Source organism: Stegastes partitus, unplaced genomic scaffold (genome assembly GCF_000690725.1).
Source record: "Stegastes partitus isolate 25-593 unplaced genomic scaffold, Stegastes_partitus-1.0.2 Scaffold1042, whole genome shotgun sequence".
NCBI classification, from domain to species: domain Eukaryota; kingdom Metazoa; phylum Chordata; class Actinopteri; family Pomacentridae; genus Stegastes; species Stegastes partitus.
The window spans coordinates 135,180-149,563 of NW_007578773.1; the positions used below are offsets into that span (position 1 = coordinate 135,180).

The following is a 14,384-nucleotide window of genomic DNA, read 5'->3' on the forward strand; positions in this document are numbered from 1 at the left end:
AAAACAAAACCCACAGTGAGTAAAAAGGGGTTAAAATCATCCTTCTTTCTTGGCAGTTCAAATGTGCACCTCAGCATGAAAAGGGGAACTTAAAAAAGTACTTAGATACACTAAAATAATCAAGTTAAACATCAGTTCTACATTGGGCATATAGTTTCCGTAACAGTTGTCATATTATAGAAACTCTGCTAGATTTCAGCTGCAGATGCTGGATTTCTCCACCCTGTGGACATGTAACATGAGTGAATGTACACTACAGACAAACTACCATGTTGGCAGCAGAGCAAAGGAATAAAAGCCAGTGTGTCCTTTTATCTGAATAATTAAATCCAAAGTCTGACTAAGGCTGAAACCGACACTAGAATAAAGACCAGCTCCTTCTTCAAGTCTAAATAAATCAGCAGCTACAGCCCAAGTCACACACATTTCTCACAACCAAGCCCGTCCTCTCACTTCGCTCTCAGTCCAAATGCTTTGTTCAAAAATAAATGACAATAAATGTGAAACTAAAATAAGCTCTTGGTGGTCCAGAACAACAGAAAGAGCTGCTCCCTGAATGAAAATGCAAGTTTTAACCACAGCAAAACAGTTTCCTTGCCTCCATGTTAGAGCATTTATATAAAACAAGCTTATAGAGGATGTCTGACCTTGGATGGAGACCTTTGGATGCTCTTTCTTTGTGCACTCTGGTTGGGTCAGCGGGTCAAACAAGGACGGGCTCGGGGTTGTCGGGAATGCAGAGTTCTGCGTTACCACGGCTGGGAGGAGGAGGAGGAGGAGGAGGAAGAGGCCAGCCATAGACGAGGGGGCGGAGTCCTGTGAGGACGCAGTCATGGTGATGACCTCTCCTCTAACTGCCAAGGTGGGCCTCTGGGATACAGCTGCAGGAGAGGAAAGACAACTTCAGCACCTCAATGCAACATTTTTTACACTTGGCTTCAAAGAAAAGAAGTTCTTTCTGAGTCACTTCAAAATCATTTTTTTTCCCCCCCTTTCAAACTTTCAATTCCTCGGGGCTTCCTGTTCTGAATCCAGCACAGAACAGAGAGAGAATGAAAAAGTGATGCAAAGGAATAAAAATTTTGGTAGAAAGGACATCACCGTGGGATGAAAAAAAAACAAAAAAAAAAAACGGATGTTAGATAACTAGAGGGGGGCCGAAAAGACGCGCTATAAAGCTGTGTAAACTAAAATACAGGAAATAAAAGAAAAAGAATGGAGACCTGTGAAGGACACAGGAAAGTAGGAAAACTGCCCAGAAGATTTTTACACTTCAGCAACGAGCCTTTTCAAAGAAGTACCTAACCTCTGACCTTAGGATAATTATTTCAAACGTGCTGTTAAACTCTAAAAGTTCATTTAATGGCTGATTAAAATTGAAAAATTGAATGCAATCACGGACTGTTCAATGAGGCGGACGTTTCCACAAGTCAATGAAGCAGAAATGAGTTCACATAAAATTTGTGGCTCTTAAGAGATGGGCCGGAAAAACATTTGCACAACTTAACTTGCTGCAGACTCCTGACATCCCGGCATTTTTTACTGCACGTGTCTCGATATGCCAGTGATCTCCCATCAATCTCTCGCTTCGAGCATTATGTAAGACGACCGAGCCCGGAGAGCAAGACGTACACACAAAACACACACATACAGACGCTCTCATACTTCCTGAGTAAATGTAATCTCCTCCAGTCATAACATATGAGTCGACAGTGCAGAGCTGAAACCGGCAGTTCATCATCCCACCGCCCCGCGCTCCTTACGATGTTAGCTTAGCGAGGTGTAATATCATTAAAGTAGATTAAAAACTGAGAGCATCAACTTTCTGCAGCACTTTGGCTTGGGTTACATCTCTCTGTAGTATTTTCCTCACTAATGCTTCAATCAATAACAAATTATTAGCTTGGTTGAGTTGCAAATCAACCATATTGCCCTGCAATCAATTATCCCTCTCACTACAGCTGGTAACTAATTAGGCAAATGCACACAGCGCCCATGTTTGTCATTGCAATACAGTGGAGTCAACAGGCCCCCTAAGCTTCTGCCAACTAAAATACTGCTGATGAAACAGGTGGAAGTGTTCAATGTACTCTGCACTCGATTCGACTCACTCTCAGGCTGGATGTGTTTCAAGTTTAAGTGCTGTTCAGACCACAGATAGCAAAAAAAAAAAACAACCCTCTGCACTGATGTGTTGCGAAAGATGCAAATGAGACGATGAAATTGATCCAGTTTGAGTAATTCGTCCGTATGTTTCAGGTTTCGTGGTTGGCTTTGAAAATGCTGTTATTGTGTTTCCCAGCAATAGAAAAAAAAGCTTGAATCTTGCCTATGAGGCGCATCGAGACCACTTGAGCCGGCAGATTTATGCCGCTCTTGTCAGACAGATGTTTGGTTTTTGTTGTGTCGACAGCAAACATGAATACTGGAGTGCATCATCAAGTCAAGACTCTCTAAGTGCATCATATATCGTCTCGTCTACACCATCCCTCTCTCTTCTCTACCTTTGTTTCTTTCCCCCTCCTGAGTTTCTGTGTGTTTCCTGTCACTGTTTTCACGACTGAGTGGTTCTACATGCTGCTACTCAGAGACCTCCAGCGCCGCAGATTTTTCAGCTTTGTCTTGCTCGGCTCATATTTGATTACCTAAAATATTGTGTGTTGAAAGCAGATAAAGATAAAGTCCAACACAAAAGGTACCCTTGGTAGGTTTTCATCACCTGACCAGCCATGTGACCCGCCTCCTGCCTGCATGACTGTTTGCTTCATTAGTTTTTGGCTTCAATTTGCAGCTTAACATGCAAGCTAACTGGCTTTTAGTTGTAATTGCTGCGTTTGGATCCTTTTACCTGCAGCCAAAACCCTGGCAAGATCACATTACAGCCTGAACTCTGCAGTCGGGTAAAGAGGAGTTTTCTTGGTTTCCACAACAAAAGGGAGACCAGAGAGGTTGTTAGTGTTGAGAAGATCATTTACTTGTAGAGGTCAAAAGAGGAAAAAGGTGGTGCTGCTTGACATTTAACATTGTGAATGGTATCCTAATTACTTTTAGGGGACCTCTGAGGACCACTTTAGACTGGCTCACTTCATATTTGACAGAATGGTATGAAAAGATGACTGTCCTCACTTGACTATATGTGGTGTCACCCTTGGATCACTGAAGTTCTTATTGTATATAATACCTCTTAGTCATGTGCTGCAAGGTGGAGCAGTGGTTAGCACCGTCACCTCGCAGCAAGAAGGTCGCCAGTTCGTATACCGGTGAGGACACCTGGGATCTTTCTGCGTGGAGTTTGCATGTTCTCCCCGTGCAGCGTGGGTTCTCTCCGGGTTCTCCGGCTTCCTCCCACACAGTCCAAACACATGTTGAGGTTAATTGGTGATTCTAAATTGTCTCAGCAGCTTGAGTTGTTTTCTGACAGGAAAAACACGTGTATGGTTACAACTGTTATTTTTTTTGAGGGAGTTCTGAAGAGAATTTTTTATTTATTTTTTTTTAAATTGTTATTTCATTTTAAAGGTTTTGGCTATTTTTAATTGCATGGAATCGAATATGACAGCATGCAGTTACGAACAAACAAATTCTATCAGAACCAACTTAATTGTGGCTTTGTGGATCTTTTCTCGACCTCTAATTAGGAGCAGGATGCCAAAAAAAGCTGTTCAGTCATTATTTCTTTTAATTAAACAGCACTGATACCTGCTATGAACACACTGAAACCGATAAACTTCTGCTGTTCAGGATGTTGTACACGGCTTTTAATTAGAACTAAAAAGCGGGAGCATATGATGCAAATTGTTGTCTCTCCTGATTAGTTTGTTTCTGATCTGATCTGGAGATTTTACTGACTGACCTTTGAGCGCAGCATAGACTTCTGCCAAGTTTTCTTTCCAAACTCTTTGTAAAAGTACTCTTTTTTTCCCCCCCTCATATTCTGTTTTTTTAGCTCTTTGATTCTGAGGTAAAAGAAGAACTACACAAAACTGATGCAAAAAAGCACCAGTTTTGTCAAAAAGCAGCGCAGTACAAGCAGAGATATTCATGAGAGCGCTCCAGCTGTATGGTGTAGAAACCACTCTTTCAGCAGAGTCTCCATTCAGTTTTATTTTTCTGACATTTTCACTTTTCTTGGACACCTGACAGCACAGAGTAACTGACAGTCAGTGCAGGATGACGTATAATTAAAGTCTTGGTGTGAAATAAAACCAAGAACATCGTATTTAAAAGGTATCAAATTTTATTCACAAGAACACCCTGATTTTTTTATTTCTATTATGTGCAGGACGAGCGTTGGCAGGTGCTTAATTCACATTAAATCAGTGAGTCCTGAAAGTCAAAGGCTGACTCTACAAATCCTCTCATTAGTTTAAAAGCTGGACTGAGAGCCGACAGGGCAGGAGATCATGACAGATGACCAGGACTCTGCTCTACGTTCAGACGTTTGGTGGATGACTTATCCTGGCATGGATACACTCAGAGGGAACAGCGCTGTCAGCAACGCGACGAGGTTTGTGTGCGGATGTCAAAAAATTCCTGTAGAAAGTCATGTCGTACACCGAAGCAAACCCAGATGCACACAAATCTCAGCTCCGAAAACTGGCAAAATCCAGCCATGGACAGCTGGTTGCTCTCCATATTGTGTCACAGCATGTGGGCAGAACTGATGCATGCTGTGTGCCAACGTCAACTCCGGACTGTGTGTGTGTGCACTTGTTTGCAAGTGTGTGTGTGTGTGTTTATATAAAGAATGACTCTTTAAGGCCACTCCAAAGAGGCCTGATAGAGTCCATCCAATTTCCCGTCCTGCTGTGTCTGGGATTAGCAACAGTTTGTCAGCAAGGAACCAGAACAATCTATAGCATTGAGGAAGCTGTCTCTGCAAACACACTTTTAAAAAGACTCACCAAGTCACTTCTTGCCTGTCAGTCGGACATTCAGTCAGATACAAAGAGTCGATTAAAGGTACACTATTTGCAGAGAACTTACGGGCTACCTGTGTGGATTGGCCTGATAAATGTCCAAGCACGTCTCTTTGTCCATTACTTTGTGATCAGAGAGTCGAGGTACTTACTGCATTAATGCTGTGAAGATGCTATTTGTAGAGAATAGATACAATTTCAGGTCCTTTCAAAAAAAGCAGCACTTTGACAACGGTTGCTTGTTCTGAAGGTAAACACCCTGCAGCCAAACGTACGGCTGTAAATCTAGTCAACAAAGATTTCCAGTCTCTGGGCTGGTGGCTTGTGGAGAGTATTCAGTGCTGTCTCATATATTGAGAGGAATACAAGACAACGGTGTCTCAGAAGCAGCGATCTTGGATTTCTGAGCTGCTGCTGTTAATATAAAAGTTGTTTTTACTAATTCTAAAGTCCTTTTTTGTTGTTTGTTGCAACACGCATGCAGCTACAGTTCTGTAAATCACATCTTTTACATTTGAGGAAAAACAAAAATCAGAAACTACTTATCTCTCAAATTGTCCATTTTCAGTCTCAATTTTTCATATGAACAACTGAGCACAATGCTTCAAACGTCTGAGAGGAAAGATCGTCTAATAATATGTACTGCAATCCTATATTTAAACGCTGTGAACTCTCCTTTGAGCGTGGCTGCTCAGTTCAGGTCTGATCTTTTGATTTCCAATGCAGCAAACTGCTTCTTTCCATGTACAACTCACTCATTAACGGTCTGACACAGATCTCCGTTATCCGCTGTTGTAATGGAGAAAAAGGGTTTAGAAGCTTTTTAACCATCCAGACACAGAACACCAGCACCTTAACTTTGCATATAAAGACTTTTGATTTCCAGCGTGGTTTGACAACATGTTTTATGTAGCAAATGACCTGCAAACGCTCCAAACGGTCACTCTAAATCCACGCACAGCCGGATATTAGATAAGCTGTCAAAGCAGTGTTTTCTGAGGTTGCATACAGGCCACTTAGAAGTAAACAGCTGTTCCTTGTCAGCGAACGACGCGGTCCTGGAGATATGTATTTACATTCTGCTGATTGGAGGAGATACAGAATTGGGATGACAAGGATTCTCTTCACTTGCATTCACTCCTCAGTATCGTGCTGCGGTAAACTGCTTCAGCACAGGACATGCGAATCACCTGAGAGTCCTTCCACCTCGACTTAACCTGATCTCACCAGATTTCCATCACGCTGGGTAATCGACCGTGTCATTATAAGGCGGCAGCATCACCGTTTCATCATCGGCAGACGGTCCTGCAGATGACAGAGCGGTGCCACAAACTTCAAACAACAACACATTAACTTTCTCAAGTCTCCTTTTACCTGCACAAGGGATCAAGCAAACACTCACCGAGGAGAAGTGAAACGCTTACGCCGGTTTGCACGCTAAATAGTCAATTAACAGCACGTTAAACAGCATGTAAACGTACCTTCAAGCGTAAGTTAAGTCTTTTATAAGCTACTATGATCCTTATTATTCAGCACCACTTCTAAGAACGTCCTGTGCCCATGGCTTGTAAGCTGCACTGGAAGTTTGCTTACTTTGTCTTTTGCAGTGCTCAGCCTGCCAGCTGCTGTCAGTCAAACCACCCCGGAGCTCCTCAAGCAAAAAGCAGCCATTCTCAAATTTCCCTTGAGACCTTTTTATTTCCTGTCTCTGAATAGTAAAAAAACTATTAACAAGACATTATAAAACATGCTGACATATTTTTTAGACTGCAGGAAGTCTGGCTAAAGGTGGTTTCAGGTCAAATAGTGCCTTAGTAAGTCATTTTTATTACTGTGCTGGTACAGTGAAAATAAAATGTTTTTTTTTTCTATGGTGTAAAAAACTAATTTTTCTCAGGTTGTGTAAGACCAACAGCTAAAACGAAGACAAAAAGTGAATGTAATCCAGTATAATCAGCTTAGCCCTCTGATCCCCCAAAACCCACAGGGAGGATTGAAAAGCATGTTATCTTTTTAAGAAAATCACAGCAAGCACATGATTTATCAGAGCATCACTGGATTTTCAACTTTCCCACGGTCCTTGAACTTATCATCTCAGAAACCAAATCAAAGCTGAAAATAGAGATTTTTCTTCAAAATCATTTTTTTTCTTCATGTCTTATTTAGGACATCAAAAAAAATTAAACCATTTTCTCCTCAGCTCCTGCAACTAGGTAGCTCAGGAACTTTTTGGCTCAACTTGGATGAACTGCAGGCTGTGCCTACACAGAGCAGATAGAAGATATCATCCCCAAACATTGGTAACACCCATGAGAACTTATAGATTCCATTTTATATATATATACATATGTTAAACAAATAATCCAAGCAATTCAACTTATGTTTCCTCTTCTTTATGATTTATGGCATTACGCCTTTGTTATCCTGCACAGAAGATATTGTTGACTAATTCTCGAGAGGGCTGAGCTGTTTAAATAGAGGGGCAGAACTTTATATTGAAGTGAGAAATTAGCCCACAGTGAGTAAAAACTGTGACAAGAGTAAAGAAACAGGTAGAACCTGGTTGGACTTCAGAGGGTTAAATAACAAAAGTTTTAGGTAAATATAATAACTAGCAGCTTATCTAAACCTGAATATATATTAGATCTATTAATTAAAACTGTCAGAGCACAAACTACAATAAATGACCCTGACGGACAAGTCTGGAGATACTTAAAACTTGATGACATAAAGTAATGAAGTACAGTATTTGAGTACATTTCCTGTCTCACCGCTGGCTGTGTACTTTGACAATTTATAGTAGAAATGCAGTTTGACCTAAATGTTTGCAAGCCAGAGGCGGCGTATTTCCCGTTTAGGTGTACTGCATTAATATCTCACTGGGATGCTTCAGCATGGTGCAGCTTGTTGTAAACAACCCAGAGCAGTGCAACAACTCAGCGTTTTCTCCCAACGGCTTACAGTAACAAAAAAAAAAAAACAACACACACACAAAAAGACTACAGCACCTCGATGTTAAGATAATTTTGGAAAACCCAACCTAGATAAACAAGGTAGGCAAAAATCCCTTCCCTGTCTTTATCCAGATGGCAGCCAGTAAATCCGAACCTTTTCCTGTGCAGGCGCTCATAAGTCCCTGCCAATGCCAACATGTATCTATGGCAACAGAGCGGCAAGTTGGTAGTCAAGCAGCGGGAACCAGGTTGAGTGTATTTAGGCACAGACCTCAACAGGCTCCTCGGAGGGGGGGAGGAGGGGAAGCTGGATGGCGGACTGCCCGCTGATGCAACACAGTGTGAGGAGGCGAAGTGCTTCAAACAATGGAAAGCTTCAAGTAGGTGAGCAATGTGCATTAAGTTAGGCGACAACAGTGCATGCGTTTACTGAGTATAGCTACGAGTTAACCACCTCGCTTAATGCTGCTATAGCGGCAAAGAAAGCTGTAAGGAGTCACGTAAGGAGAGCCGAGGTTGATTTTCTCACTTCTCTCCTCTTCATTTAGCTGAAACTATGGTGTCAAGGATGATTCAGCCCCAACAATCCTGGCTCTAAATGTTCCTCTTCACCTTCAGCTAAAAGAAAGGAGGCCGGGCAGGGGGCCATAACTTTTTTTTTTAGTTTTTTGTTGTTTTTTTTTCCACAAAAATGTGTCTTGCATTGGTCAGACCACATCACATTCTTTCAAGCAGCCGGCCTCTCAGCAGGTGTGCATTGATCTTGACCATACCGGCCCTAAATTGCTCTCTCCAATCTCACTCCTTACCTCCTCCTCTTATTGCGCTATAGAGACCGTAACAGAGCAGGAGTTTTTAAGAGTCCGCTGCACCTCTGCTGGCCGTTTGCCTCTTAATTTCAACCTTGCTTGCAAGGAGGGGTACTCTAATTACAACTCAATCCAAACTCCACCGAGCACAATCTCATCAGAGTCTGTTACGACACTGATTAAATTGCTTCTGGCCCATTGGGAAGCCGCCTGTATAAAAGGAACTGCCTATTTTGTGTCATATTGGAGCAAGATGAGGAAGGAAGTCTGTGTGACCAGAGGGAAGGGTAAAACTGTAAGAAAAACAATAAAAAATCAATGTTTGTTGCTTTTAGAGAAATTTGTCATCACAGATACCAGATAAGAAGTGTAATTGGTAATTTTTGTAGCAAAGCTCCCTGAGGGGGGAATCTTTTTTTTCTCCTTCTCCTCTGATTCGTTAGAAGTGATTAGACATCATTGTTAAGCGTCTTTTAGCAGCATTTCAAGTTAAGCCCCTCCAGAGCTTTAAGTACGTGAAAAATTGTGCTGCTCCTACAGAGGCAGCTGCGATCCTCCCAACGCTCATCATTAGCTTTTATGGCACAAGAATACCAATACCACCTCAACCAGGAGCTCGCAGGAATTCTCTGCTTCACATGAAAAAAAATGAATTACAACAGAAGGAAATAACACCTGTTTCCTCCAGGAACTAAACACAAGATTGATGCCTCCAACTCTTGAGTGTAAATCAAGCAGGTTTTTCAAACAGAACAAAACGCAGCAGAGCTCATTTCACACTTGTCATTTTACCTCACTATCATTTCTGCTCACTTGAAGATGGGTAAAACAAAAAAAACATGTAGTATGTTTACACTTGTATCCGTTAAATCAAAACAACAAATCAAACCACCAGACAGGAATGTCACAGATGCATATTGCCACCACATTCCCATCCCATTCCTCCTTTCTCACTCTTTGCCCTGGGGAGAAGGGGGGGTGCTTCGGTCCAGTCAAGGCTACATTGACCATGTCGAATTCAACTCAATAGCTCAACCCCACCAATCTCTTTAATGCCGCCATTGTGATGGAGGAGGGTGAGCAGGGGCTCAAGGAAACTGGGCAGAACATGCAGACAACAGTGAAGATGGTTACGGGGCGAGATGGAAGATCTTTTTTCTTTTTTTTTTCCCCCCTTTCTTTTCTCGGAAAGAAAAGGGCGACGGAGGGGTCAGGGCCAGCGTCTCTTGTTATTGAGTAGCTTCAATCATGCTTGAGAATGCAGGCGGAGGCTGGAGAAAGGATCCTCTGTGAGAATGAGGGCGGGCTGACCTCAGACAAACACCGAGCGTATGTGCACGGATGTGTGCGTCTGTGTGGATGTTTGGGGGTAAAATTGAGTGACAGGACTGATGAGGTGGGGAGGTTGGCAGGATTATGTCCGATATCGAATCAGAAGGCTGCCGGTGGAATCGAGGCTTTGTGGTGCCTGAAGGAAGGTGGCATCTGATATACTCATACCTGTGGGACTGATGTGCTGTGAGAGGAGATGGAGAAGCACAGCGCAAGAGAACGTGTGCACACATTTTGTTCATACGTTTGTGCAAAGAGTATTTTTTTTGGACAAACAGGGTCTGGATATTACCTCACTCCTGCCTTCAGTGCATTACTTCAGCTCTTTCTAAAGGAAGTTTTCTTTGTTGTCCAATAAAGTATTTACACATAATTAAAGTCAAAAGTGTTCACTATCACCGCAGATGAAGCTTGTCCTGATTTTGAATAAAATTAAAATGTCTACACTTATTTACTCATTATCTATATACAACATATAATCAATAGTCACTCTATAGTGACGCCCTCTTCAGGCACAAAATACTCAAATCTCTCTATTAAATCAGCATAATTTGTCATTCAGCGATAAAGGACTTCATGCTGCTTCCTGAGACATAACAGCATATTTATAGGAAGAACTGCAATCTGTGGAACCTTGTGCACAATAGAGAGCAGAGAGAAATAAAGAACGATGCGTGGTTTATTACAGAAGTTATGGCAGCATGAAGGAAAATGGTTTTTATAGCTTGTTTTTATAAATAGTTTTTTTTATGGTAGTTTATAGACTAATATAAGCAGAATGATCTCTCACTGCGTTAATCCTCTGAACAGTCTCGAGGAGTTTTCTGCCACTGTCACATGTCTGGGGTCAGTTCTCACTTCAATATAAAGTCCTGCACCTCCCACCTCCATCAAAAATGTAGATGGATGTAGAGAGAACGCAAAAACATATGTCGTGTAGCCTAACAAAGTTATAACACCATGAGGCATTGTTTTACAGCAATAGAAAAAAACTGGAACAAACGTGCACAGCATTTTTCAGAGTGCCTACATGTGCTACCAATACTTACAGAAAAAATTGGCATCTCTACATACTTTAGATATTTTACTACTTGCTTTATAAATTTGTTTCCATACTTATCTCATGCTCTGTGTGTAAACAATGCCTGCAGTTCAGCCCAGTTAGGCTAAGTCCTTGAACTCATGTTGGTCACAGTTGAGTCACTAATGGCTTCCCAGTTGTGTAAAGAAGGGCAGAATTATTTTTTTATTCATTACAGAATCTGATTACAGCAGTATTTTCAGTGATTTTTTTTACGAGATAGAAAAAGAAAAAAGTGATTTTGATGAAGTATCCTGATTTTAAATGTAGCTGTGATTAATTTTCCCAGTTGAACAGCATGATCAGGACCATCGGAAAGTTCAGCTTTTACATTGTTAGCTCTGTTTTTTACATTTTCTTTCTCTGATAAATGGTATTTCTTCTAAAGACAACGTGGCTTTTGAACCCATTGGCAGGTTTTAGGGTCAAGAGTTACCTTCACCTGCATCACTGCTGGTTGGAGCCACAGAAATCTTAGTTTTTTGCCAAATCAAGTTTATGCAAATAGTTTATTTGGGGCGCATTTTTACAAATGACAACCGAAATAAAGTGAGATTGATAAAATGTCACTAGTTTAAGCTTAGATTTGGTCAACTTTTGCGAAAGAACTGCACATTACTGATGAGCAGTTCAAGGTCTGTCGGAATTTTTTTTAAAATGTGTTGATTCTTAAATGGTGTCATTTTGGCAATTTGTGAGACAATACTCCTCTCAGGCTCGCCTGCCAGTTTGTCGGTTCAGAGTATCAATGGACTCAGTCACAAAGTTTTCTAGTCTATAAACTGGCTGTCTGTACACTTTCTCAGAAGTGATTGTAGAAGAGATGCATTTCTCGACGTGTGTTTTTGCTGCTGCGGTTTTCACTTTACTTTGATGGCATTTAGATCAGACTTGTGCCATGTTGGAAATCTTATGAGAATGTGATCAGGTCTGGGTTAAGAGTGTGTTGTGACTTTTCCGGTAACACAACCAGAACTCTATTTTTTGTGTTGCTTTGTGAGAACATTTGAGAGCTCTACATAGTACAATGTGGAAACAAATGACACACCAGGCACCTGAAATGGTGGGCTGCTGCTTTCATCACTTTTCTGCTGATGAAAACTGTAAGACACAGTCAGAAGCATCCCAACCAACAAGTAGACGGATATTGTTTGGACAACAAAGCCTGGAAGGGATCGGGGTCGACTTGTTTATCACTGGTGTGCATAAACTACTAATTTGTATCTTCACATTAAGAATCAGCGTTCACTAATTAGCAATTTGTTCCATTTATTTAATAAATTGTGCCCTCGACTTACTAAATCATGTCTTCACGTTACATAATTCACACTCAAATTAGGCTAATGGCAGTAAGTTACTGTAGCAGTCGGAACTGAATCAGGCCGGGTGATCAGTTTAAGAGGAGCGGAAAGATTCAGCGGCAGATTAATAGCGGGGTTTAAAAGCAGAGGTGTCCTCAGAGTGCTGAAATCCTTCCCAAAAATGTACCATAAGTCAAACTAGCCCGAAATTTGATGAGACGAGCTGAAAAAAATAAGTGCTGCTTCACAATCCGTGAGATTGTGTTGTGCCGTGTGGTAGCACAAATGAGGGTCTGCAGAGAAAGTGATGCAGAAAGAACATGAAATCACTCAGTTTGGCTTTATAGTGAAAATTTGAGAATCTAAGTGAGAACACACGAGGACTTGTCAGAGCTGCTTACGATGCAGGAATTTAAGCAAATTTAAAACATCAAGGAAACAACACTTTTTGTCAGTGTGATTGCTCCTAAATTGGCACGGAAATTATTTTGGGAATTGAACCTGTTTTGCTCGTGATTTCTTTCTTTTCTTTTCTTTTTTTTGCAAATGAAGTGGATATTGTGCTCATTTGTTTGTAGTGTGTGGCTGGCATTTGTCTTTTTTTGTCTTTATTGTTGCTGCTCTCCTGGCTGGGTCACTCTAAAAAAAAAGAGACTGATTTGAAAGTGAATGAGGTTTATAATTGGTTAAATAAAGGATATAATAATAAGAAATATTCAGAATATTGAGAATAACAGGTAATAGCTGCACACATTTCAACATGCTGCCAAAAACATCACTCGAGTGAAGCTAAGACCAACAAGTGGCCCCAGCTCTGATCAAAAAAAGCAGGTTATTTCCAGAAATACAGCCGCAATGTCTGGTCTCAAGTAGAATATGTTGTGTTATTTTTCAATGAATTTCAAAGGCCAAGGTCTATACATCCTCAGCTGAACCGCACTGAACTATACACCTCTTGCAAATCTGTGTGCGGATCTCAATTACATGCGCCTTGTAGCAGCAGTGACAATCAGGAGGAGAATATGATTGGAGCACGAATGATTGGAGAAGCGCTTGATTGAAGGATAATGACCAGAGGCCGGGGAGACAGCTATTAATGCAGCTAAATGGCAAATCAGACTCAAGTATTATTACATGATTTGATTGACAGACTGCTGAGTGGAGGAGTGGTTCGCTTTTCTTTTCCGTCTTGCACTCATCTACGCTATCACATGTGTACGATTACATGTACTTTCCATGAGATACTCTGGGAAATCCTGAGCCCTACGCGCACAGGACGGCGATTCAAGCCTCGCCAGCCTCCCGTTTCAAACACACACCTGTACCAGTCAGCCATTTTATACCTTTCTACAACCCTGCTATGTAATAATACACTGTGTCTAGCCCTCAGAAACTCTATTATGATTTCACTTGGCACTGTCAACCGCAGTCTCACACCTTCATTCACACGCGCAGACACCATAATGTGATATTATCGACTGCATTTCTTTCTGCGTCTACCTGATACTGTTTCATTGTGTGAACTGGGAGCCCCCGGGCACCGTATTGATTTGAACTCGCCCAACTAGTTCAGAGAAGCTCAGGGAATAAGAGACTGTTCAATTTTGGCCACCAGTTTCACATTAGAGAATTACTATAGAGGCTGCGAGCTCAGGTGCTTTATAGAAAACAAGTTGCAGCGGGTCCCGCAGGCGAACCAGCCTCACAGCGGGTTCACAACACAATGTAAATGGTAAAGGTTCAGCATGAACAGCGTTCCGCAGAGTGTGGAATATAGAAAAAGCAATTTGCTGGTTAAAAAGTGAGTCTAATTGCCATAGATAATGTCTTAACAACACTGGAAATAGTCAATGGGCTGTAGGTCCTGAAGCACTTTTCATCCAGTTTGAGAAAGGAGGTGGTCCAGTTTAAAGGCACTGCGTAGAGATTTTGCATGTATGGCTATAAAATAATCATTTTCATTGATGGTTAATATCTTTTTCTGTCCA

General features: G+C 41.4%; 1 protein-coding gene across 1 annotated transcript in view; it reads right to left on the bottom strand.

The window, feature by feature from the left end:
* LOC103367378 (semaphorin-5B-like) overlaps positions 1–14,384 on the bottom strand; it is a 222,994-nt gene that overhangs the window by 131,786 nt on the left and 76,824 nt on the right. The window contains exon 3 of the mRNA XM_008295383.1: positions 648–881. Coding sequence (XP_008293605.1) covers positions 648–834 — 187 coding nt within the window. The 5' untranslated portion in view covers positions 835–881. The remainder of the gene's footprint in view (positions 1–647; positions 882–14,384) is intronic.